This window comes from Sardina pilchardus, chromosome 23 (assembly GCF_963854185.1).
Source record: "Sardina pilchardus chromosome 23, fSarPil1.1, whole genome shotgun sequence".
NCBI lineage: Eukaryota > Metazoa > Chordata > Actinopteri > Clupeiformes > Clupeidae > Sardina > Sardina pilchardus.
Genome location: NC_085016.1, coordinates 11,663,135 through 11,690,982, shown reverse-complemented (window position 1 = coordinate 11,690,982; position 27,848 = coordinate 11,663,135). Strand labels below are relative to the sequence as shown.

The window sequence follows — 27,848 nt, the reverse complement described above, 5'->3', positions numbered from 1 at the left end:
GTATAAGCTCTATTTTGGCGATCAGAAAGGTGGCACAAAATGGCGCAAAGCTTATAGTCAGTTGCGGTGTTTGGCTCCATGGCACATCATCCAAAAATGATTATCTTACACCGTCTAAAAAACATTCAGCCAGTGACCAAGAAAAACCTGGTCTATAGTGAAAGGCGCATGTAAAGCACAACTGAACACACTCTCATGAGATGTAAGCAGGCATTGGCAAGCAGTCCCAAACATTATTAATTACGCCAAGGAGGTTATGTTTTCATCAATGCTTGTTTGTTTGTTTGTTTGTTTGTTTGTTTGTCTGTCTGTTTGTTTGTTTGTCTGTTTGCAAGATAAATCAAAAAGTTATGGATGGATAACATTTTCAGAGATCTGATCTGAAGATCTGAAATGACCCAAGGAAGAAAGAATTAAAATTTGGGAGTGATCCGTATCACCATCTGGATCCAGGAGGCGGTTATGTTTTCGCTTGGCAGATAGAGGTCTGCGCTCTCGGAGCACTTTTCTAGGTGGGGGTAAGGGTTCCTTTTTTCAGGCTACGATTGTAACCCCTTGTCAATCAAAAGTGAAAGTAAAGAAGAATTGTGAAGAATTGTTTTGCCTATGATACCATGATGATAGTTTCACTTTGCCCTTGAGTTCGAATAATAGGCAAGTGCATAATACATACAGTATACATGTGGGCACAAACAGGTGTCAGTAAAGCTAGGTTAAGTAGAATCCTTACAGTATGTCCTATACTGTACACGCATGCAAGCAGATGCCTTCAAATGTGCTGCTGAATGGCAAAATAAGTTGCACTGCTTGCTGTTAAAGGGAATGACAGATGTCACTCTCACCGGTTGAAAGGATAATACAACCACACCCATAACACACCCATGAATGAAACAGAAGAAAAACCTTTTTGAACAATGAGCCTGATAACAAAACCACCCTGAGTGTGTACTGGACACACACTCCCCAAAATGTATTTAAGCTTTTCGCCACTGACCATGGGTAGATAAGATAAGATAGGATAAGATAGAGCCCTATGTCGTTTTAGTGACCAATCGTCTTGCAACAGTCAGCAGGAAGCATCTTTTTTTTTTTTTTTTTAATGGATATACATCGATTTCTGAAGCATCAATACAGCATCCATCCTATAGGCTGGGTAACACCTGATCAGCCGGCAATGAACTATGCCCATTGATCATGCATCGTGTGCAGTAGAAATAAAGTGCAGACTCCCCAGATCTAATGTTCAATCTTAAAAGATTGCTTAGTATGGTGATGGCCAGACTATCCCTCCTACTGATTATGCCAGAAAAATGGCTTCGACTACAAGCCCAGAGTGAGTGAGCCCCAGAGACAATACAAAACTTCAGGTAATTTGGTGCATGGTAGATTCATGCCACTGACTCAACAAGGCACAGTGTTGCCATCAAAGATCCTTGATTAATATCCGCTTTGCCCCTTTCTATTGACATCATTAGGTTACTTCAGACACAAAGTTGCAAGTCACCTCTACCTTTCCCCATGTTACAAGTAAAATATATGCTGTAAAGTTGGCAAGATAACTGATTGTTATTTCATGCATTCTCTGGCATATAAGCCTCCTGAAGCTAGTAGCAAGCTTCCTTTGCTAAGTTCAAAAGCACTTTTGGACACCTCTTTGTTAGGACAGGTGTGTCGGACAATGTAATGAATGACCAGTGATACTTATAGAAGAAGTCCCGCCCACCATTCATAATGCATGCAATAAACATTCATTCACATAATGTTTTGGTCAGGTAGCCTACAGTAGACCTTCCTCAGGTGAATTTACTGAAGAAGGTCTACATGAAAAATTTACTGAAAAATGACGACGCTCAATTGCATAAAGTAATGAAATCTAAAATTGATGGGACATGATACTATGGCCAGCATATATGCTCCAAAAAAGGGGAAAGAGCAGTCATGAATCTGCCTCACAGTAATCTGGCTGTGTACACACAGTTCTGCCATCAGAGGGCATTATAGGACAGCTCAAAAACCCCACATGAACACTTAAGCAGGAGCCACACACTTGAAGCCATTTAATACAAACTAGGAGACATTCTCATTTATATTTTGTTTCATACTGACATTTCCTTGTTAGTCTCCTGCTTCAACAGTTTTGTTTGCTCAGCTTTTTTTTCCAGGATGTTGATCCTCAATTGTTTGTCTCTGAATAAACCCCATTTCCATCTGTGACACGACACACAATCGTTAGCAGCACATTGGTTGTATGGAAATAGCCTCCTGTCATCTTTGGTGAGGCTGAAATCGTCACGTTGTCTCCACAGCCAGCACAAAAATAGTGCCTAGTGTTTCTGCGCTTCATCATCATCTTCAGCAGTTGATGACACATGCTGTGTACTCACGTTCTGTCTATGACTGTGCCCCGTTGCTGCAATGAGAAAGTCATTGATTCATAAAAAAGTAATTGAGACTTGGGCGTAACATGGCAGAATTCACGTCTTACCTCGAAGGCAGTTCACATGAAGGCCAGATGATTTACAATGCAGATATGACGCTGACGCTGACACACAGCATGTAGAATGTCACTGGAATTCACCAATGAACAGGGGAACAAAAAGATATTTATAGAGACATATTCTAGATATGGGTAAAAAGCAAGATCGAAAGATAGACATACAGAAAGACAAGCTGATGGATGGACAGGAAAGGCAGATGAATAGACAGTCAGAACAGACATACAGATTACTTGACTGCCTGTCTATTTGATTGGTTGATTGATTGGTTGATTGGTTGGATTGCTTGGTTGATTGATCCGTTGATTGGTTTGATTAACTGTCCTTCTTGAGGTTCACACGTGAGGTGTGCTCTGCTCCTATGCTGAATGACCTGCATTATGTCCGAAACCGAAGCACATATTAAATATAGGCATGTAATCTAACATATTGGTATTTAAATATTAATTGAGATTGGAGTGGCTACGTGCTGGGCCGTGGCTGGGGGATGGCTCTGCTTGAGAGGCACTGCAGCAAGCCCCTGGCCAGCGCGGCGTCTCGACAGAAGGGCTGCATATGGCTCCAGCGATGAGAGCCCAGCCAAGTCCACATCACCCTGATGAGATATCACCTTTTCGCTGATCACCATGTGTTCCCTCGGGAGGGAGGCGACTGAGGTTTCAACATCCTGTTGTCGTCGATATGGCGGCTGCTGCTAGGGCTCATTGAAGTGGGAAACAAAAGAGTTTTCGTCCCGGTAAACGAGACAAATGACGCAAAAGAGAAAACAAACAAAAAAAAAAAGACAAACCCATACAGTACGGCCCAAAAGAAAGGGACTCTACTATCGGTAACTAAGGGTGCCATTCATTATTAATTTACTCTCAGACAGTCAAACAAAAACACAGGATATTGCCAGGTAGTATGGCTTTGTATAGGAAACAATGGGGATGCTTTTTTTCCAACTGAAAGTGACCTGTCCTCGCCCGTGAACTCAGATATCAAGTTCCTCCCATGGGGGAAAGTGATGATCAGGTCCCATGACTCTGGTCTACACCCATGAGGCGAGTGCCATACAAAGTGTTGATTTTAATGTGTGAATTGTTTATGAAGGGAATCAAAAATCATGTGAATCTTGTGAATCGTCCAACTGTTTTCCTCAGCCTGATCAACCTTTGGGGCTTTGAGATGGAAGAATGTGACCTAGATAAAACTTGAAATGGATGTTATTTCCAACTGCGTTTACATTCGTTTTTGTGCATTTTGGATGGCACAGGACAAGTAAGTAAGCAAGTTACTAAGCATTCAGGAGAGGATCACTCTATAGTTTGATCTAAACCCTGGCTTTATAATTCAAAATGGATCGTGTATCCTAAATGAACGTCACCATATCTGATCATAAAACCACAGACTTGAGGCCTTATCCCTTCCTCAATCCCCGTGGGAATACCAGCTGTGTAGATTCAACAAGTGAAGCACAACAAGAATCCATATGTATTGTATATCTACTAATGTACCTTAACACAGTCCATGTTCTATACATTTGAATATTAGAATATTTCAGATTTGCCCTATTTTGCTATCTCATCACCAGAAATGTCTGACCGTCATTTTGAAAACATGAATTCATTCTAGATTCTGTCTGCCTTGTATGTAGTAATCATATGTACTGAGTCGGCAAGATACGGTAAAAAACCTGGTAACCTTGATCTGTTATTTTATATCTTGTAGTAAGTGTTGTGTATGGAACTCATCTACAGTAGCCTAGGCTGATTTTGTGAAGGGAGTGTCAAGAAGAGATTCCCTAACGGTGTTTACATGGATTAAACTTAGCATGTACTGTCAACTTTCATCTGTCAACATCACCTGATATGCACAATATTTGCTAGCTAATATTTATGTATCCCTCTGTGTTGACACAGCAAACCCAAGATTTAACTGAGTTAGTGCTCTTGCGTGTAGTGCAGCAATGAAATCCATTTGACTTGTTTTGGTGTTTAGCTAGCTTGTGGTGAACCATCTCATCTTCTCTTGGCTTTGAAAGATGTGCCAAATGCCAAGCAAGGAACTGAAGTGTTTTGCCTCTTCAGGGCCCTCACTTATTGAGAAACCAGAACAGGCCTGAGGGCACAAACACCTGCCGATGTTACAGTTTTTTTCAATCGCTAACAAGCGTTTGTCCATTCAGTTGACACATTTTCAAAACTCTAAACACAACCTCTCATCTGCAAAACACAATTGGCCGAATGGATCATTTTCCTCTCAAAAGCACATCCCATGTTCTTACAACACATTTTGTTACATATACACTAACTCGTCATTTCTCTGCACACACTAACTTTACCAAAACACTGGAAACCTGACTCAAAATGAACTTATTTTGTCAAAGAATGAAGCTTGTTTTCACTTCACAAGATACATGCAGTCAATCAGAGTACACTAGGTTTCAAAATACTGGCTACTGTTCACATTACAAAAACTGCATAGACTTTTATGTTTCAGTTTTACAGGTATTTGCATGCAAAACATGCAATCCAGCATTTTTACACTAAATTTCTTGGTTGGGAACTGTATGTCCAGATGTAATGTTCGCATTCAAATACATTCCAGTAAAAAGCAATTTTTTTTTTTTTTTTTTACTGTTCACTAGGCCTAAAGGAGGTGCAGTATAAATACTGTTTACAGTAGACTATGATAGAAAAAGAGAACAGAAAAAGTTTTACAGCATTGTAGTGAACAAAATATCCATGATACAAAAGAGCATTCTGAACAAAAAACAACAGCAAAAAGCCCAGATAAAAAGGGGGTGAACAAAGAAAAAGCACAATATTACTGTGTCTAATCTCTGCACCTGCTCCTCTCAGTGCTCCTGCACCTCTCACTGCATCTCTCACTGGGCCTGCTCTTCTCCCTGGGCCCCTTACTCTTACTCTTCCTCGTCCAGACATTACGGTATTTGTCTTATTCAGTTTCTGCTTCCAAAAACATCACCTCCTCTTTTCACTGTGTAAGTGTCAATGCAATAGAGAGCAATAACCCCTGCCACTGAGTCTAAGATAGACTGGAATCAGCTGTGGTTGGCCCAATTTACCCAACATAAATCATCTGTGTGTCAATTATTCGATTGTTTGTTTATTATCAGCTGAGATATATTGCTTTTGAATTGATAACATTGCAGAAACAGAGGTTTTTATACTGTATCTAAGGTTTGGAATATTTTGTTAACTATTGTGGGATGTTGTGTGTTAACATTCGAAAATAATACAAAAACGATCCATTATTTTGTTGGGAGGTATAGTTTGTCTGTTAAGAAAATGTAAGCATTGTGAAAATGTATTCACTGACTGCATACTGTGTGAAAACAACGTGAAATGTGTGAATGGTATGGCCACAAAAGACCGATGCTGTGCTAACTGTGTTTAGAGTTTTGAAAATGTGTCAACTGAATGGACAAACGCTTGTTAGCGATTGAAAAAAACTGTAATACGCCACACACACTGCAGCTCCCTGTGCAACAAGGCTGATGTTGCGTCGCTGAATTAATGTGCAGGAGTCTAACACCCAGTAATTATGTTCCATTGTGTTGTTAAGCTTTTGTCAGTATAAACAAATGAAGATTTATATCAAGTGAGATGTGCTTCACTGAACAACTACTATACAACTTTGTTTCTGCTTAATGGTGGATTTTCCAGTAGTGTGCCGTTGTAATTCATAGCAGGACAAAGACCTGTATTAGAATACAATGCCAATGTGAAAGCATTTGTAGAAAATTAAAGCCCACAGTATCGCAAAACAGTAATAATTTCTCATTCACTCGATTGAAACAAACCATAAGTGCAGGCTACAGTACTCGTCATGCTTGGTTTGTCTTGCACAACGTGTCTGATCGTTAAATAGCGGTGGAAATAAACAGTGTGGTTACCTTCAGGCTGTGGTCACATGGAAGCAGACAGTTGAAGCACATGTCCTGCTCCTGGTTAGAGTGCGCACTGACAAACTTTTGAAAGTAAGTTCATGCAACATATCAGTCATATATCAGCTTCAATAGCACTGCCCTCAGTCTATGACTGTGGTAGAATTTAACAGGCTGGCATACTGATACGGGCAGAAATGTTTAGTCACTCTATTTCTTATCAGTACTGTACAAATCTTGGGGATAAAGCCTATCCTTAGGTTAGGGAGTTAACTGTTAGCATACTGAGCATAGGGTAAAACTGACTTGCATATTCTAGAATTCAACCGTGGCCAAGTAGGCTAGGCTACTGCATGAGGTGCAGCAGATAAGGAAGCCTGCTTTTAATAGTGAGGTGGCTGGGGCAATCTGTGGCCACTGACACAAAATGACAGCAAGTGAAAAATGGATCCGAATGGCCAAACACTGGCGTGGCTTCTCGGCTCTGCAGGTGCAACAGCTGTTCCTTGGCACTGCAGTCTTCCCCGAGGAGAACAGGCTGGAGCGGCAGCCTATTAATTGAGATGTGTTAAGAGTTATTATGATCAGTCTTTTAGTGTTATTTTAACACATTGGCTTTAGCTTTACGCTTTTCCTGTTAATGCTATTGTTTATGTTTATTTAGTGCAGTAAGTCATTTGAGGAACACATTTGCCAAGCAATTGCAGTATAGTCATAACCATAACTATGTAGACATTATATACCATATTGCATATCACATACAGTACGTACTGTATAGCTGGTTGAAAAGGGCCTATCCATCTTTTTGCCTACTGTATGTGTAGCCCATAGTGGTTAGTCATTTCAATAGTTTCAATTTATATTCCACTTGCTCCCCAATATAACTCAATACCAAAATGACACACTAATGAAGATGAAGGGTAATGGATGAACAACTCTGCTAATACGCCCAGACACTGGGAGACACACCTCAGGCATTGTGCGGCTAGCTGCCACTGAAACTGGCAAGTCATGTTCAGTAAATGCACTTACTCACGGCAACCTCAAAGACCACCATGAATATGGTCTGAGGGATAGGCTGCGAATCGGCAAACAGAACACACCTCGGAGCACACCTCGATAATCATATACAGTACTGTAGGTGACAAAAGAAGTCTCATCTGCCATCTCGCTCTTCCGCTTTCAGATGTCTTTAAGACCGCAGATAAGACTGCTTGCATCTGTAGATGTATTATCTGTTTGACGCATAGCTGGGGCGGGGTGGCATTTAAGGTTTTTCAGTGTTCATATCACACACACAAACACACGCACACACACGCACACACACACGCACACACACACACACACACACACACACACACACACACACACACACAGGCACGCCAACACCCACCCTACCAAGTGAAAAGAGACTGAAAGATTCTTTTTGTTTTCTCATTTCTAATTTAGATCCTCTGGATTGTCGATTACAGCATCATCTCTTCTGGCATCACTCTGTCAGCCCCAGTAGGGTCTCCTCGCTGGCATGGAATTGGAATATAAAGAAGGTAGCGTTCTTTGATCCACAAAAACTAGAGCATCGGAGGGGATACTGTCCTACATGTATTAAAGCCAAATTAAGCAGTTGACGTGGTAAAGCAAGCAAAGTCATACTGGTGCCCACAATACTGAAATACGATATGTTTTGATAATGTTAGTACAAATACAAAGATTATCCCTGGAGACGGTAAGGTCAAATTTGTGCCAGAGGGCGTAGGTATCTGAGATTGTGTTTGCATTACTTTTTAATCTTATCTTAGAGACAGCACAGGCTTATAAACTGTAATACAAAAACAAGATTATTCCTTTACATTAAAGGCACATAATTTCTCCTCTTAGATGTAAAGATGTCTTTGCAGCAGGTCTTAAGAATAATACGGTAGGCTTGACCTTCATCACATGCCATTATGATACACACCTACACGTGCCTATTTACAGCAACAGAGATATTTGTGGAAGATTGGACTTTGTGCCCTCCTTTCGGTGACGTAAGCCTATACAGTATATCCCTCACCAGGGCTGGCCTCCGCTGTTGCCAGGTGTTGATGGCCATGGTTCTCTCGTCTACTGACAATAACATGCTTTATCATACACTCCAGCGACTATTGGAAATCCTGTGATTTTGTATATTTCTCTGCCTCATGCCATTCTCCAACTGCCCCCAATAGTGTGTTTGAAAATCAATAACAAAGCTGGCACAACCGTGCCATTAGCCAGTCATAACTAATTCCTACCGTAGTCATATCGACAGAAATCAAAACAATGTGACCAAAAAAATCAAAAGAATATCACATCAGAATCCATCAGATGCAATCTTAAACAGAATGCTTTTTGACTCTCAGTCCTCCTATGGACTATGACCATCCACCAACTCCAATCAATATTATTCATTGTTAGAATGCCGACAGTAATTGAAATAGACTCAAAGCACTCTACAAAAGCCTTTACACAATGGTTGCATGGAGATAAAGCATAGGGGGATGTGTAGGGCTCGTAAGGGTTAGTATTAAGAGAACCTAATAGTAGGAAGAAACACTCCTAGCTTATTTCATGACAGCAACATTTCACAGTAATGCTATTTTAAGTTGTACTTGCTATATCCATTGTATTATTCCATTCCAAAGTTTAGTGCCATGGTAATGGCCCAAGGAAAGGCTTTGAAGAATAACAGTGATACCTCATTTAATTAGCTGCTACATAGGTCCAAAATATTTGTATATATTTTCAAAGCATACATTGAAAAGTGATTGAGGTTCAAGCTGAGCTGTTTTCTCCTTGTGCACAACAATGGACTGTTCACTGTATCACTGACAAGGATATATTACAATGGACAGCTTTTACTTTGATTTCCCAAGAAAATATATTGTAGTGTCAATATTCATCCTACAAGTATGCCTTCGGGGTACGATAATTCTTGAGTGATCTATTCTTGGTGGATATACTTCCCTGTGTTGTATTTTGTTTTGTTTTGTTTGAGCAAGAGAGAGAACACACAAATAATTTAAGTGGACTTAATATGAGAACGTACTGGGGGAAAAGGGCAAAATCTGGATGTTGCATAACAATGCAGCATTAAATTGGATACACAAAAGGCCAGGAAGGGTACAGACAGGCAGCGGGAGATAGTCACTTACTGCACGGCACATCATTTACTTGCACATTGGCGACCACCTTTTGCGCTCAGATATAATGTCTGTCAAAGTGGCTTTTCTCTTCTGTCTTGAAAGGTCCTGTGTACAACACGCTGTGAGTTTTTCTGGCCATCACCAGCCAGTTGTGCATTGTTGTTGCGCCAGCACCTTTTAGTGTTATATTGATTAGGCTAGGATGCTAGGTTTTCGTTATTGTGACTGTAAAAGGACTGTGAGTGCAAGTTACATAATATCTTGCTTTCTTACGTTTTACTGAAACTTGCCATCATGATTTCATGCTTGCATTTCAGTCTGCTCGTTCCAAGTAATTGCATCACGCTTAATCTTCTAGAGAGACACACATAATTGAATTCAGTCAATATTACACAATACCAGTGCATTTTACTAGCAACATTAAAAAAGATAAGTGGGTTAATCAACATAGACCTGTATACTGGCATTGCGCAACAGCATAGGGTACATGAGTAAGCGTATCTAAGAAGTTTAGAGGATGATACATGGAGCAACTTTTTGAGCAGTGTTGCAGCCCATAACCAGTCCCATGTTTTCTGATTAGATTTCTTCCTTACAGATGATTAAAGAACTTAAAAAAAAAAAAAACATGCTGGCTAATATCAACGAGAGCATACCAGGACCACAATATTTAAGAGCATCGCCAACAACATTGCTCAAAAATATTGCCTTGCCTTCTGTATCACCAGCTTTAGGGGAGGTGATATTTTACAAGCTTGTAAATGCAGTGGTCTCTGCAGCCCTGCATAGTCTAATTCATGGCTGGAACTCAAACTTGGAATGAGTATCCACTTTATAATGCCATATTTGTGATACATTGTAATTATATCATTAAGTGCGTTGTTAGAGTTCTTAATGTCTCATTTACAATATATTCTTATATGTAAGCTACTCACCTTAAACTGAACATGATTTCCAGGGTACAAAAATAAATGTTAACTTTTAGCAACAGTTCCACATCTTCCATTACAGTACATTTGATAGGCAAGAGAGTGTCTTTGTTAGGCTACCTGTGCCAACGGGAGAACACGTTGACCTAACCCTCTACTCCAAAGTGTTGTAACAATGTTATCACACAATGTAATGCAATGTACCCCACTTTAACACTTCAATATACTGTAAATAGTGGTGCCCTATCAGAAAAAAAACAGGTATCTGGTATTTTTCTTTCCCTTTTTATAGACTTGTAAACATATTGTTTTGCTTTTCTCTATTGACCAAAGAGCCCACTAAAACGGCCCATATAACATGCCATTTTACCGAATGAAAAGCACGCCTGGAGACGTACCACATGCCATCTATCACTGATGCTGGCACTACGAAAGTAGAGGTCACTATTGTGGCTAAGGACAAACAATAAAAGCAAGTTCCTTTGATGAATGCAGTTCGGACGGGAGTTGTTGCCTTAAGTGTGCTATGTAAATCATGTTGTGGACGGCATTATTTACTGTAAAAGTCACCTTTGACAGAGATAGTCATAAACAAATGCGAAGGCATACGTTATCCAACAGAAAAAACTTGTCCTTCAGGATTGTATTGTTTCTACGTCATTCTGATCTACAGCTCAAAACACCACCATGAAGAATGGATCAATAAAACAACTAATGTGAGTGCAGTAGAAAAATGGTTAAGATGAATGTCTCACTCATGTTTTGAAGTTGCGGGTATCTATGCACTTTCTGTTCAACTTTATCCGCTTTCTTTAATCAGTCAGAATAAAGAATATTGGCTAATTGATTAAAAGACTAAAGAAACGCGTGAAAGCTCGGTAAGGGATCGACACGGTTACTTGATGTGATAGGTTTGAGTCTTCACTCCTGGTAAATTAGCCAGTGTGTGTGTGTGTGGAAGGAGGAGCCGAGGCAAGCACAGGGGGAGCACTCCGTGGTGCGAGAGCATGCACATCGACAGGGGCTAATGGACAGAGGCAGAAGCCAAGAAGTCTCTGTTTCCTCGTCTGCCTAACCTAGTAGCTGTTGGCAGTCTCTCGGCTTGTCAAGTGAAAGGAAGTGGACAGACGCAGGACCGCTTCTGAATATCAATGCTGAACTGGAGCACTAAATATCCGGAGCTTACGGGGATAAACTATAAGTGAGGTCAATTTTTCCCAACGCACACGGCTCGGGTGAAGACAAGTGAATTGTTCGATTCCGAAGGAGGACATTTGGATAGTTTGACACCAGGAGAATGTATGCGACTTTTTCCTACTGTGAGATGCTTAGCGCGCACGCGGGCATTTCTGGCTATGGTTATCTTTGAAGACGGAGGACTGCAAATAACTTTCTTTATTTTGGCTTGTTCGTGCGGTTTTTGAGATGCACCATATCGTTTGTGGTCTACCACGCAGTCTCTGGATTAACTGACTCTCTGTGGCGCAGCGCATTGGGTAAGTGTCCCTTACGAGTAAAGTCAGTCAACCTTGAGGGCTTGAAATTATTGCTCATCATCTGTATTTGGACCAGTATCTAAGCTTGCGTCTTATACTATCCATGGCCAGAACAAGACCTCGAAACTAGCGATAAGCATTAGAATGAGCTCAACCGAGCATAACCATCTAGCCAATGCGTCTCAGAAAGCCGGACATGTCAAGGCTCGCAGTATTGACGCGTGTGAAGGTTTCTCTCTCACGCAACTACTTAACGATAGTCTGTCAGGAAATCCATTTTCAACAACATGCACATTATTGCATCACCTCCGAGCCATTAAACTTTATCCATTGATCTTGAAGTAGCCTACCTCAAAATCGGTACTCCAAAAGTTGAACTGTCTGTTTGAAAATGTATAATATACGTACTGTAGCCTACTGTATATGAACCATACATTTTAGCCTGTCAGTAGTGATTGACATAGTTTCGGTACGTAGCTATAGGTAAAAAGGAAAACTTGAACATGAGGACATGAAGTGGCCCTAAGGGAGTGATTTAATTTAATTACAAGCGAAGGTTTCCTAATCAAGAATAAACCCAACTCCATATGACTTAATTGCTTGAGGATATTGTTTCACGTTATTTCTCTTGGGTGTGCTTCAAATGTACAGTACATGTATGACTGAGTGAGCAAGGCCCTTTCTGTAATCATGTGCTCACGGGATAAGCCAGTCTTGTATGTTCACAAAATCTATTAAACTGAAATGCAAAGCTGCAAGTGCACATTATCTCCCTCCCTCTCTCTCTCACTCTCTCAGTCTCACACACAGACACACATATGCTCTCTCTCTCTCTCTCTCTCTCTCTCTCTCTCTCTCTCTCTCTCTCTCTCTCTCTCTCTCTCACACACACACACACACACGCACACACACACACACACACACACACACACACACACACACACACACACACACACACACACACACACACACACACACACACAGACAGCTGCACATCACTGTAACACAAATCCTGTCAAAATGTGTTTCTGGCAGATCTTACACACTTTCATAGTAGAAAAAAAGAACAGACTGTAAGCAAAGTAATAAGCAAGCTTCATGTAATGGTGTTTTGCATGCTTTAGTAATCGACGTGTTGGACATTGTGATGCCAGCTCTCAGGTAGTCTCAGGGTTGCCCAAGAGGCATTCTCAGCACAACTCTTCCCCCGCTGGCGTTTTCAGGGTTAAACAGGAGTGGTGTGACCTTCCTCTGTAAAGCACAAGAGGGAATGGTGTTTCCCTCGAGAGTACGACCAAGGGTGTTTTTATTTTTATTTGCCTTTTTTTTACCCTCTCGCCCGTTTCCTTCTCAAGGAATGCATGCACCCTGTGGGTTTAGTGGCGTCCCCTCAGGGCAAGGGCATCGTTTTGTGCCCACAGCGCGGGGCATATTGTCACACACTAATTGGCCAGGGAACGTTACAGGGGCCATCTGCAGCACTCCGATTAGTGCATGACATAATTGAGCATCGCTGATTTGCCCTCTCTCTCTCTGCCCCCTTGGTCTGCTTTTGCATAGCCCAGCTGCCTGCCAACCCCTCCCCAGTCCCCTAGACCCTCAGCCCCCAAGGCTGCAGTTTCCCCCCCCACCCCCACCCCCACCCCCACCCTGGTGCACCGCAGAACAACCATCAGCTGACTGCTGTAGGTTACCTTCTTCTGGAGACTAGCCTGCCTATGTGCCTGCCTCTGACCACAATGAGGGTGAAAGTGAGAGAGAGAGAGAGAGAGAGAGAGAGAGAGAGAGAGAGAGAGAGAGAGAGAGAGAGAGAGAGAGAGAGAGAGAGAGTGTGTTGTTTGCTTAGCAGGCACACATGCACACAAGAGGGCCTGTTTTGATTAACACACATAAGGTGTGTACTAGAGTTTGGCGGTTTTGATAATGATGTACTCTCTGCCCGCTGCTGTTGTGGGATTTCTTCTCTCCTTCGCCTTTTTTTTTTTTTTTTTTTGAGTGCTTCTCAAGGGCAAGAGCGTGCCAGCCTATCATTAGAAAATGGTATGTATTCGATGGAAAGCCTGATTACAGACATCAAAGGACTTTCTCGAAGACTGTAATCTTCACCTGTGTCACATCTATAGCATCTCGGCGTCTCGGAATACAGCAACGTTGTGAAATAGCTCTTTTAAGTGCTGTAAATGGAGGCAATGCCATAAACTATGATTTTGTTGCTGATTCACACAATACATAATTGTCTGTGTCAGTATGAAATTAATACAATTTCTTCCAATTTAGAAGAGGTTGTAATGCCACAGATAGTTGTTTTGAAAGTCTGTTTTGTTATGGGTTGATTGATGGGTAAGCATGTTTTGCCAAACAAAGATTAGACATGAGTTCAATTTGTCAGATAAAGTACTTGCCTGAATTTGCCCATCATGGTATGATCTGGCCTCCAGCTGAAGGCAGCAGGCCTGTCGAACCTCCCGGCCACTTTGTCTCCCCCTCGTGCCATTTACCTCAATGGCTGCCGCTACGGTACGACAAGGCTTTAACAAGTCATGTGTCTTTCATTATTTAAAGGTCTCTTATTTCAGCACATGCGACACTGACTGTAGCCAAAGACCTTATCAAACAACCTTTTAAGAGGCTTCCCGTGCCGAGGGAATACATTTATTTAGGGCCGGGAATGGAGTAATGGTGGTGGTAGTGCCGCTGCTCCTCTCAAAGTCGGCAAATCCGAAACAAGACATTAGAGGAGAGGAGACAGGACAAGAGATGTTCAATGGCAGCATAGATGGAGAAGGGGGTTAAAGCCCCAGCCCCCCCCTCCATTATTCCCAATTGTTTCATGGGATTGATTTGTAAAGAAAGGTGCATCTGCTGTCTGCAAATGTCTGTCCCGTCGCAGCAGCATATTTGATGTCATCCGGCAGTTCTGACAGCTAATTCCGGTGAAATCATCACGGCACATTTGTTTAACGGAGCGTCGGAGGAAAGGCACGCCGGCTTAATCCCGGTCGCCTCTCCGCAGAAGGTCCGTGCCCACTGTAGTCAGCCTATTATTAGCACGTCCATGTGCTTAGCGGAAAACCCCATAGGCCCCTCCAGTGGTGGCTGCTGTGTGCTACGCTTTAATATGTCCTGCCTTTATTCACTCTTTTTTTAACACGTTGTCTTTTTATTTTGTCTTGTCTTTTTTTTCTTTTGGTCACGATCAGTGTTCATAGGGTCATTTAGTGGTCCGGGTTCATTGCATAAATCTTTAAATAGGAGATCATCTGTGCACGGTATAATGTCCACATGAGTGGAGATGGGCTTTGTGGGGAGCTGGTTTTCGCAGCTGACAGGTTCTGATGTAACAGTCTGCCTGTTATTGTCTCTTCTGCGTCCGTTAAATGCGCGCGATGGTTGGCCATTATTACCTCGATGCATAATGGAGGGTGTTCGAAATCCCCCTCAGGGATCTGAGATGCTCGTCTCGCAGTCTCTTGCCATGTCAGTCGAACCCTTTCACCGTTTCCTGAAATATTCTTCCTCATGAAGCCAATTAAATTATAACGCTCTTTCGGTGGGCTAATTTGCAATGGCTGACCTTCTTGAGGTGACTCCAATGACAAGACGAAGTTGTTTAGTGTCGTGCGTAGTAATTGCGAGGAAAACTTCGATGCCAGCCAGTTCATTCGCTTGTTTCACTTTAACGTAATATTGTGATTTGGCAAGGTTACATGCTCGTTCAAGAGAGTGAGGCTCACTAATCAGCAGCTCAGAATAGCACTCTATTGCAGTGGCTCTCGTTTGGGGGAGGAAAAGAGATCCATTTGCATATAGCCACAGAGCTCTGTGCAACTTATGAAAGTGACACTCTTATGAAAAGTGGGCATTCTGGGTAAAAATGGGAATGCGTTATCCTCATAAAACTCCAGCACTGTTCAGACAATAGCAGTTAGGCGACTACAGACCGAAGTCCTTATTTTTCAATATTCAAGAGAAAATGAAAGCCAGTGTCATCATTCAGATACTCAGGCAGGAGCCAGTTGTGTTCAAGTTATGTGTGAGCACGCACACACACACACACACACACACGCGCGCACACACACACACACACACACACACACACACACACACACACACACACACACACACACACACACACAGAGATGGACTATCTGACAGACAGACAGGCAGACAGACCCAGTTACAGTACCCTCTCCAACCCTTTACGGGGGGGGGGGAAGGGTAATAATGATATTTTGATGGTCATTCCAGCGCTCTTACATACACAGACAGCAAGTCACGCTAAAACGAACAAGAGTACTAATCCATCATGTGTCGCTGTCACTGCTACTGAAGGAGTGTCGGACGGGGAAATTCCTTTGCTTGTTGTCCTCTATGATTAGTCAACGCGTGCTATCGTCACAGCGGCTGCTCACTGATAACTGGGGTGGGATGAAGGGATATGGGGGGGGGGGGGCTTTTGGTGTAAGAGTCAATAGCGTGCCGGCTGAGTATCAATGATGCAGAGGTGTAGACGTCTGTGATGGATGTCTTGGCTGTCTCCCTTTAGGCAAGTCAGCTGCACCCTACATGACATGCTTAACAGTCACTTCTCGTGTGTCCACAAAAGAAAAGACAGAAAGAGAGGAGGGAGGGAGGGATGGATGGATGGAGGGATGGAGAGAGGGAGGGAGGGAGGGGGTAGAAGTGGAGAAGTGGAACAGTTGTAACTGATTTTGAATAGAGCTCAGTGTGCTGGGCATTTGATGTGGTGCAGAAATGGACATGAGTCACAGTGCAGACTAGGCTAGATTACGTCCCCTTCCAGGCCGTGACCGCCACGTCTTCATTTAATCTGCTTTTCACGCGTTGTCAAAGAACGCTCACACGTTCAGTGACACTCTCTTGGCTCTCTTTTTCCTCTTCTATCCCCCCCCTTCTTCCATGCTTTGCGCTAAACCGTGATCACTTGCTAGCGCAGTAAATGCTTGTTGATCAGTTAGCCCTTTTGCCAGCATGCATGAGAGGGCAATTCCAGGCTCCACTGGCTTCTGATGGAGCTGGAGACTCCTCTCTGGAAGTCACACATCGGCCTGGAAATAGGAGGAGGGATTTCTTATCTCCCAGCGGTTGTCAGCTAGAGTGAGATGTAGCCATTCATTCGTCATTTCTTTCCCGTGGACGTGTGAATTTATACTCGTGTGTGTGTGTGTGTTTGTGTGTGTGTGTGTGTGTGTCTGCGTGTGTGTCTGCGTGTGTGTTTGTCAGTGTTTTTATGTGCCTTTTTCATCTCACTTTATTTACCGAAGCCCTTTTCAGCTGAAAGCAGTGAATAAGGGAACTTTGATAAGTGTCATCTTTCAACATAAGCGTTGCCCAGAGCTGTCATTGTATGATCCCGCCAGCTGTCAGATGATGAACGCGACCTATCAATGTTTGATTTCAGTGGGGAAATCAATCTGAACAAGCCATGCTGCAACATCTTCCTGCCACCACACCACACAGTCTCCTGTTCTCGAGAATTAAGAAATAGAGCCTTGGAGGACCTTTTTCTTATTCATGATAACAGTGAAAAGAGAATATACAAACAAGAGCACTGCACGAAACAAATGACACCCACTTGTTTCAGTGAAAACAGATTATAGCGCATTCAAAAATGTGCTTGTTTATGTATAAACCCTCTGTACAATTCTTCTTTTTCTACAGTGCATTCCAAGGACTATAAACTCTGTCACTGATTCTAAAGGCAGCAGTGCAGGTTGAGGGAGCTGAATGTTATATTTTGCCCACACTGTTTTGATATGCAGTAGTTGAAATTAAATGAGTCTAATTTAAGCACATAGAGGCAGAAGGGAGTGGGTGTGGTGAATCATTGTGTCTTTGTGTGTTGAAAGGGTACCCATAATTATCACTCATTAAATATTATCAGTGTGTATACAGTTTTTTTTTTGGGCTATTCCATCCCAGCTGCAGCCATTTTATAAAGCATAACATGTTTCTTTTTTTGTATCCACTGTCCTTTCCTTAGAACATGTTGTTTACAGCATTGAGTGAATTCATTTATTTCTCTCACACGGCTTGTCTTTCTTCTGTCCACAGACACATAAGAGAGAAAAATGCTGGCCTGCATTCTGTTTCTCTGCTCAGTTTTCATCCTTGCCAGTTCTCAAGACGTCGGGGCCTCTGTGACCACAACGGGTGGATCTTGCGACTCGTTGTGTTCCTGCGAAGAGCGCGACGGAGTTGTACATATGAACTGCGAGAAGAGAAACATTAGCAGGATATCACAAATCAAAGTGCCATCCGCTTTGCCTTTCCATTTGAATCTGTACAAAAACGACCTGGTGGAGCTGGAGGCCGAGGACATGGATGGCTTCAAGAATGCGGTCACATTACACCTGGGCGGCAACAGCATTCAGGAGCTGGAACCAGGAGTGTTCGCCAACCTGGGCTCCCTGAAGAAACTGCACATCAACAGCAATTTTCTGGGCATGCTGCGAGAGGACACATTTCAGGGCCTGGTGAATTTGGAGTACCTCCAGGCGGACACAAACTTCATCCGAGTGGTGGAGCCGGGGGCCTTCAGCAAGCTCGTCCGCCTCAAAGTCCTGATCCTCAACGACAACGCCATCGAGTTCCTTCCCACCAACATCTTCCGCTTCGTGCCCCTGACCCACTTGGACCTCCGCGGCAACCACCTGCAGACGCTGCCCTACGTCGGCTTCCTGGAGCACATCGGACGCATTATGGAGCTCCTGCTGGAGGACAACAACTGGGTGTGCGACTGCGAGATCCTCCACCTGAAGATCTGGATCGAGAACATGCGCTCGCAGTCGTCCATTGGCGAAGTGGTGTGCAGTGAACCGCTCCACCTCCGGGGGAACATTTTGACGAAAGTGAAACGAGATGTGCTGTGCCCGTCCCACGCGGACATCAACCTCGAAGAGCCATCCAAGTCCCTTGATATGGTGGTGACACCATCGTCTAAAGTAGCCCAAATACCTGAGGCCAAAGATGATGCAAAGATTCCAACACCAGCTCAAGTTCCTGAGATGTCTTGCATCCCCCAGTGTTCCTGTCACAATCATCCCATTGCAGGGTTTTTGATCCACTGTCAAGACAGAGGCATCCAAAGGATATCTGATCTCGGAGTACTTCAACAAAGCCCCACCAAACTTGTTCTGACTGGAAACATGATACAGAGGCTCTTGAAGTATGACTTTGTTACATATGATAGCCTAGAACTGCTAAACTTGGCAAACAACCAAATTGATTATGTGGAGAATGAGACATTCCTGAGTTTGAGTAATTTAAAGAAATTATATCTGAATGGCAACAGAATAGAGAAATTGACCCCAACTATGTTTGTTGGCCTCCACAACCTCGAGTACCTTTATTTGGAATATAATATGATTAAAGACATTCAACCGGGCACGTTTAATCCATTGCCAAATCTGAAACTGCTGTCCATTAACAACAACCAGTTAAGCACACTTCCTGCACAGATCTTCCGGAATGTTCCCCTTACAAAACTAAACCTTCGGAAGAATCTGTTTATGCACCTGTCTGTGAGCAATGTGCTCGACCAGCTTGATGCCCTTGAGCAGATTTACCTTGAGGACAACCCATGGGACTGCAGCTGTGATTTAGTCAGCCTCAAGCAGTGGGTCGAGAAACTGGACAAGGATACGATCATAGGCACCATCCTGTGCCAGACGCCCAAGAAGGTGGCCAGGGCCGAGCTCCGGACCCTGAGGACCGAGGTCTTGTGCCCTGGCCTGGTCACATACTACTCCTTGCCTACGGACACAGATGGAATCCAGACAACCGTTACACCACACGGCCAAGCGCAGGGGTTCTTCAATTCCCTGATGGACACCGTGCCGCTGTCGGTGCTGATCCTGAGCCTGCTCGTCCTCTTCTTGACCGTCATCTTCTGCGCTGCGGGCGTGGCCGTGTACATTCTGCACCGGCGCCGCCGGCGGACCAAGAAGAAGCAGGCGGAGGAGCAGCCTCGCGAGAGCAGCCCCATCCACCTCCACTACAGCATGTACGGGCAGAAGACCACGCACCACGTGGCCGCGCCGCGCCACAGCACGGGCATGTACGACGAGACCTCGCACAGCCCCGTCATCCAGGTGTGCCGCAACCCCACCTACTGCGCCCAGCACAAGGACCACGAGTCCGAGCACGAGTACGACCAGGACGACGCCAAGCACCACCTGTGCCACAGCATCCTGGACAAGGAGAGGCACTCGCCGCTGAGCGGCGGCGGCGGCGGCATGCCGCCCCACCTCAAGTTCAAGGCTGTGACGGAGTACCCGACCGAGTTCGTGACCCTGGGGGACACGAGCGCTCTGTACCACAACATCCTGGAGAGGGAGCGGGAGCTGCAGCAGTTGAGCATCACGGAGTACCTCAGGAAGAACATCTCCCAGCTGCAGCCAGGGGTGGACATGCAGGTCCCCGGGCACCACAAGGAGCTCAAGCTCATGGAGACTCTCATGTACACACGGCCCAGGAAGGTCATGGTGGAGCAAACTAAAAACGAGTACTTTGAACTCAAAGCGAACCTTCACACGGAGCCCGACTACTTGGAAGTATTGGAGCACCAAACAGCTTTCAAGTGAGATATCGACAAAGAAAATGAGTAAAGGAAATATGTATAAAAATATATATATATATATATATACAGTGAGGAGCACATGTATTTGATACCCTGCTAAAACAGGAATATAAAATCATCATTTGACAATTGATCTTAATGCCTTAACTCAAAAAATTAGTACAAATCAAACCGCCAAGGACACCAATTTTCTTTGTGATTGAAGAATGTATCGTAAATAGATAAATGTTTTCCTTAAATGCTAGGGGAAGGAAGTATTTGACCCCCTATGTAACCCTATGGGAATTTAACACATAGGGTTAACATAGGGGCAGGCAGATTTTTATTTTTAAAGGCCAGCTATTTCATGGATCTAGGATATTATGCATCCCGATAAATTTCCCTTGGCCTTTGAAATTAAAATAGCCCCACATCATCACATACCCTTCACCATAGCTAGAGATTGGCATGGTGCTTTTTCCAGTAGGCCTATTAGCCTGTTTGATTTGCATTGAGCTCAATGAGCATCAAACAGGCTAATAGGCCTACTGGAAAAAGCACCATGCCAATCTCTAGCTATGGTAAAGGGTATGTAATGATGTGGGGCTATCTTAATTCCAACGGCCAAGGGAACTTTATCAGGATGCATAATATCCTGAATCCATAAAATAGCTGGCCTTAAAAAATAAAAATCTGCCCGCCCCTATGTTAACCCTATGTGTTGAATTCCCATAGGGTTACATTGGGGGTCAAATACTTACTTCCCCCTAGCATTTAGGAAGAACATTTATTTATTTACGAAACATTCTTCCATCACAAAGAAAATTGGCGTACTTAGCGGTTTTATTTTTACTCAATTTTTGAATTAAGACATTAAGATCAATTGTCAAATGACGATTTTATATTCCTCTTTTTAGGCAACTTTAGCATGGTATCAAATACATTTTCTCCTCACTGTATATAAAAAATCTAATTTCTTGGTTTCATGTTTAACACTCCAAGTGCCTTCTCTAAATTATTCTGCGGTAAAACTGTACTACCTGAAAGTTCTTGACATTTTGTTTTCAGCTGGGCAATTCATGCTTGCTGAGCCACACAGGGCAGACCCAATGTTTAATTTATTGTTGTTCTTCTCCTTCAGAGAGTGCACTGCTCCCAAGGGACACTTAGCCCTAATACCTGTCTGTGTTAGCCGTGCAAGTAGATACATGGTGTCATCACATTCTACTTCTGGCAAGGGTCCAGTTTTCCATGCACTCTTCCTGGGTCCTCCTTTACAAGTTTTTTTTGCGTTTCGCCATAATGCACATGTGCCACGTGCCACATAGCTCATAGAATTCCAACGATCATGCAGATGTGTAAAACCTCATTGGTTGCTGAACTCATTCATATGGCTTAGTCATGAACAAGTTGAATTGTCCTCATGTTTTTTTTCTTTTGGTTTTATACTTAGTGGTTGGTGGTCTGTAGAGTCTATTTATTTTTCAGAAACAGCTGTCTCTGAGAGAAGAAAAAATAATATTTTATAATAAGATTTGGATTTTTGTTTTCCTAACAGCTCTATGTAATTATAATAAGAACATGGCAATTCTCAGAAATGTCATTTTGAAGACGGTGCATGACAATCAAATGTCCTTTTTAAGAAAAGATATCAGTTCTCCTTTTGAAAAATACCTTTGGACGATCATTACTGGTTTGTATGATAATGCTTATTATGATGATTTTGCATATACAAATGCTATCTGACAGTTTTCTCACAGCATGGGTCCTCTCCAGGATGTATTTTCACATCGTTATTTGGTTTGCAAAAACCAAGTATATTCAGCCTTGAAAATGTTGTACTGTACATGTAAGAGCACCATAGCTTTATTTTGTACCAGTGTAGATTTTAAAACTATTTATTCTGTACATACTTGTATATATACAATCACATTTATATGTTTGTGTGCCTTTAACGTGGTACAGATGAATTCTTGAGAAACTGTAAATAAAGATTTACTATATTGAGTGTGACACACCTTTTACTGTCTGTGAGTGATTATGGTAGGTGTGATATATGATTACGATAAGCAGGGTACATAATGTGGCACTCTTCAAACCCTAGAAAGCATATATTCTTCAGTCGCCACATTATATCGTCTTTATCATTACCAGATGGATATTCACAATCGTTATGTGTCATGTCATGAAGAAGGTATTAAAGTACTTAAAAATAAGTCCTGCGTGTCAGCACCACATGTTGGACACTAACAGCATGCCAGAACAAGAGAGTGGCATGTCAAGCACCTCTGGATACAGTCATGCGAACCACCATCCAACCATCAGCCACCCCTCCCCCTCCCCCCCCCCCCCACCGACACCACCCCCCCTCTTCCGCTCCACCCTAGTAGCGCTCGGCTTTCTTCCGCTGGCATTCTTAATTACCACTCAACAATGAGTGCTAAGATAATTCCTCCCCTTCCACTTCACAGTATTCTTATCCTCCCCATCACTTAAGTGGCTGCTGGGTCCTCCACCACCATGCTTCGAGCAGGAATAATTGATGTGTTTTGAACTGAACTTCATGGTCGCCTGCGCAGAGGTTAAAATAAAGGTTTAAATAAAGGGCTAGCAGGGGTTAGCGCCTGACACCCTCCATCCCTCCTCATCCATCCACCCACCCACCCCAATTGAAGAGGAGTGGGAAATGGATGTCTAGAATCGTCGAGAAATCCATTCTGACGTGCCGTGTGACACAAGCGAAGCAAAGTGCAAAACAATGTTCACTTTCAGGAAATGCTTTCCTAATTTGCAGTGTGTAAATCACAGTATCTGCTTAATATTTTAGCACGTAGCAGGACAAAGCTCAGAAAGCACATCTTTGAAATACTCAGTAGGGGTGTTTCTGTATGAAAATAAGTGCCAGGGGCTACCGTGCACTTCATTTTGTACTTCAGATATTATGCTACAACCCACCAAGTTTCAGATTCCAGATTACGGAAAGAGTTGCAGACTCCCTGTTCTTTCTTGCTGTTCTTCTCAAAGTGTGTCTTGCCCACTCTCCTCAGTGCATAACGGTCAGATTTGTGGGTCTGTCTCTTCCAGTTCTGCTGCAGTGCCTCAAGATTCTGCATCCAAACAAGGAAAGCGGGTTGAGGAAAACTTTTTTTTGTCTGTTATTTGGGTCATTAGAGGAGAATTTGAGATATTTGACACTAATTTGACTAATGCTCCACAGTTTGTGAAGTCATGCACTGTGCAGGCGTAAAGGGCTATGGGTTTTGTTTTATTTCATTTTCAGAGAAGATGTCAAAAAGGATTCTGTAATTTGTTTAGTGGTGGACTGTGCTGATAATAGATTTGGAATGTTTTTCTTGTGTTTAAAAATAGCAACTATCACCTGACTTCAATAGCTTTCCTGATTACAGACTTTTTCCAACACAATGCTGACTTCACCTTCCATAACACAGACACTGTTGCAAATTGTAAGCATATGAATGTAATAGATTTATTTGGACACAGTTCAAAAGCACAATTAATGCTCAACATATAGAGTTACACATTCCTGCTGTTGAAACTACACAGGACACTGGACAGTAATCACAATCTATGTTATGTTATCTGCTTAAACAAGTACAGTATATACAGCTATGCCGTTTTCTTTTTGGATGAATAATAATAGTAGATCATCATCCATCTTAATGTATAGATTTAGTCTACTAGCAGATAGCTAAAGCTGATGCTACATCTGTGGAAAGTATTTAACTGATAGCACAGCATGTAGCCACTTTGGCTGTGTACAGTACACTGGTGAATTGCCTGTGCTTCTGCATAACATGGTCTACTGCTAACATTATCTCTCTCTCGCTCTTTCTTTCTCTCTCTCTCTCTTCTCTCTCTCTCTCTCTCTCTCTCTCTCTCTCTCTCTCTCTCTCTCTCTGTCCCTAGTGCTTTCAACTTTGTAAGCATATGTTGCTGTAAAATTGTACTTTTGCAGATCATCTTAAATCCCAGCTCAGAGGCCCCTCTTTTGTGGCTGGTGTTTAAGGCACAGAACACTGAGGGATGACCAGAGCCCAAGCTGGCTTTTGGAGATATGTCTCCTTTTAGGCCCGGATAGGTCTCCATTTGTTTCACATGCCGAAAAGGAGCTTAATTGTTTTTAAAGATTAAGAATTACTCAAAAATACAAACTTCTACATAGAGATGCTAACTTTCGGGGACATATGACCTACTCTGCTAAGAGTATCATAAGATCCAGCGTGGTAGACCAAAATAGCACTTGTTTGTGGCTAATGAAAAAGGCTTTGAACACATAAGAGGCCTATAAAGGAGTTGTTTGTCCTAATATTATTCCTGTGGTCAAGGTCTGTGGACACATAATAGTTTAATACTGCGGTTGTGCTGAAGATGGTTTTTGGGACTGTGGTTTTGCCTTTCTTGCGGTACTGTACTTGCAAAAGATGTTACTGTAATTAGCAGAGCGGAGTGTGGGAGACATCCTTCATAATTCATTGCCTGTTCTGTCTCGAGGTCATACAAGAACATTCAAGCTCTGGTGATTGCGTTTCATCTCTGCGTCAATAGGACCAAAAATTTGTCTTTTTTCCGGATGACTGCTCTCATTTCACATCTAGGGGGGCTCTCAACAGCGTCAATTATTGATTGTATCTAATCCACATGTTGTTCACTTTATTAGGTACTTTAACAGTAAACTACTGTGAGATGGCCGCCTGAAGTGTTTTGCAGAACACATTCAAGTTACAACCTCTGCCACAAGGAAGTTGCATAAATTTGTCATGATCTTTGTAATGAGAGCATGCGCTATTCCAAAAGGGCTTCGGGTTTGCTCGTGGTGGTTTCAGTGCTGCCTACCTTCAAAGCAAAACTTCACTGTTGTAGGTGTGAAAATTTCTCAACCAGAGAAAAACACTCCTTTTGTTTTTCTTTGTAGCCACACATATAGATCGGCATGCACTTCAAAGGGTTTAACATCCAAGAATCTGGTAACAGACCAGTTTAGTGGGAACACAATCAATCCGCAAATGTCAGTTTTGATTGGATAATATCTGGTGGCGTGACTTTTAAGGTGCACCACGTTGTGTCAAATACTTTTGAGCACTTAAAGAGGTGTGTGAGTTTCTAGGTACTGTATGTGCATTACAAAAGTCCATGACATGACAGGAAGCGATGACACAATGTCCATGAAAAAACTAGCAGGATTTCACGTGTGCTGTAACCGAAAGGACAACCATGACGATTCAACTGTGACTAAACTCTTTAGTGTACTTGTGCGCTGGGACACAATACAAGGCAAGGATTAGTGAGGCGGGGGGAGAAAATCTATGTCTTATAGCGTACTCTTGATCGATCCTGCCGTTCAGGAGTAAAATAGACCCAAGTGTTCTGTAATAATACAAGCAGGGCATAATGGCCCGCGTAATTACACTCTCCATTCTCCACGACTCGAAAGTTGTGCGGGCGCTTGCATCAGAAAATAGGCAGGCAAAAGATGCCTTTCTTCTCGTTGATGATGTCACTGAATGTTTTATGGCCTTGCCCGTCACGCCACTTTCTCTGCCAATTCCCCTTTTCGTCCATTGATCAAAGTCATGCCAAGCTAGCATGCAATGTGTCTTTTTTTCCCCTCTCTCTCTATCTTCAGTCAGTGGTGTGTTTTTTTTTTGTCTTCAAAAAGATGATGAGCCAACCAGGCTGGTCAGCATTTAGGGCACCCTGCTCTGAATCTATGGCAGTATTGTGGACTCCAAAAAAGGAGAGGGGGGCCGAGAGCGTGTCGGTCTGTTCCGCGGCTCATCAGGCGCCTTGAACTGTCGGCCCTCTCCTCTCCTCTCCCCGGGCTACTCCCACAGACGCTCTTGTGCCGCAATTAGAACTCCTCTTATGCTCAAAAACTTGTTTCATGTTATTAAAACTTTCAAGTTTCAAGTTGCTATTCTGTAAAATTCATATTTTATGTCATGCATTTTTTTGTCAATGTGTCACATCAGTTTCAATTGGTCTTACTTTGTTTTCTCCCTGTATTACAATTTTATGGTGAATGACAGATGAGTGTTTTTTCGTCATCGCTGCCAATCCCCAGTGGCGTTTATTATTCTTGGAATGGGGCTCTAGGTGCTTGCATAGAGAGTAACTTTTTGACCTTTAGCGTTAATTGAAAAGCATTCTTTTATCATGTGATCAGCTCTGAGGCCCGTCCTTGGCTTTCAGAGACAGTCAGCTGCGTGTCTTGCCTAAAGGTTATCTGTGAATTTGTCAACCCCCTGGTACAGTATGTACACAGAATTTAAACACAGCGTCCTCTCAGACATTTGATACTTTTTTTATTCCGATTTTTTTTGTTTTCTTAAATCCTGTTCCTCTGAAGTTTTGCTAGCAGCTAAAACCTGACACCCAGGCCTCCCGTGAGGTATTAGCAAGTTAGCAGCAGCTTGTGTGGAGTCGTCGGCCTCCTTCGCCGGGATGTGCTCTTGGAACGCGTGCAGCTCCAAGCTGATGTGTCCCTGCTGTATCCCTCCGACGTGCAAAGTCAAAACAATTAAGTCATTTTTTTTTCTCTCTCCCCCACTCTCCTTCCCTCCGTACCAAAGTGAGAATGCAACTCTTCACAGTTCCCCTCTTGAGAGAGACAGACAGGAAGAGAAAGAGAGCACGAAAAAAAAAGAAGCATAGCTGGCTGTCCTACCCCTGTGCCGTCCAAATGCGCTCTAGAGTACCACAGTCTTAATTGATGTCGTCTCCCCCACTGCCTGGAGCTGATGTAAACACAGGCCAGACAAGTGTTACCTTCCCTGCCTTCAGTGGCTGACTGGGGGGAGGGGGGTGCAAAGGGGAAGAGAGAGAGGGGGGGGGGGTGAGGGGCTGCAACTCCTCACGTCACTTGGCTTGTTTAGAAATGATCCATACCAACCTAGCCTCATTCCCAAAATGTTAGGACCACACAGATTGCCTCTCATAAGCACACACACACACACACACACAAACACACACACACATACACACACACACACACACACACACACACACACACACAAACAAACACACGCACCAACACACACACAAACACACACACACTGCCTAAACCTATACACATGCACACTCGCATGCTCACACTGCCCCACAGTGCAATGTGCTCTCTCCCATGACTCTCTTTTTTTGATGTATTATTTTTATTGTATTTTTTTTATTGTTTATTTATTTCATTTCCTCCACTGACCTGTGCGCTTGTTTGGGGAGAGCAGTGCGAGCACTGATAAGGAAGCGCAGCATGACTGCATTACCGGGCTGCACT

General features: G+C 43.1%; 1 protein-coding gene across 1 annotated transcript; it reads left to right on the top strand.

The window, feature by feature from the left end:
• The first annotated feature begins 11,512 nt into the window (after positions 1-11,512).
• slitrk6 (SLIT and NTRK-like family, member 6) lies at positions 11,513-20,733 on the top strand. Its single transcript, XM_062528429.1, has 2 exons — positions 11,513-11,976; positions 18,052-20,733. Exon 2 carries the CDS (start codon positions 18,069-18,071, stop codon positions 20,580-20,582), a length of 2,514 nt encoding a protein of 837 aa, XP_062384413.1. The 5' UTR covers positions 11,513-11,976; positions 18,052-18,068; the 3' UTR covers positions 20,583-20,733.
• Positions 20,734-27,848: the final 7,115 nt, after the last annotated feature.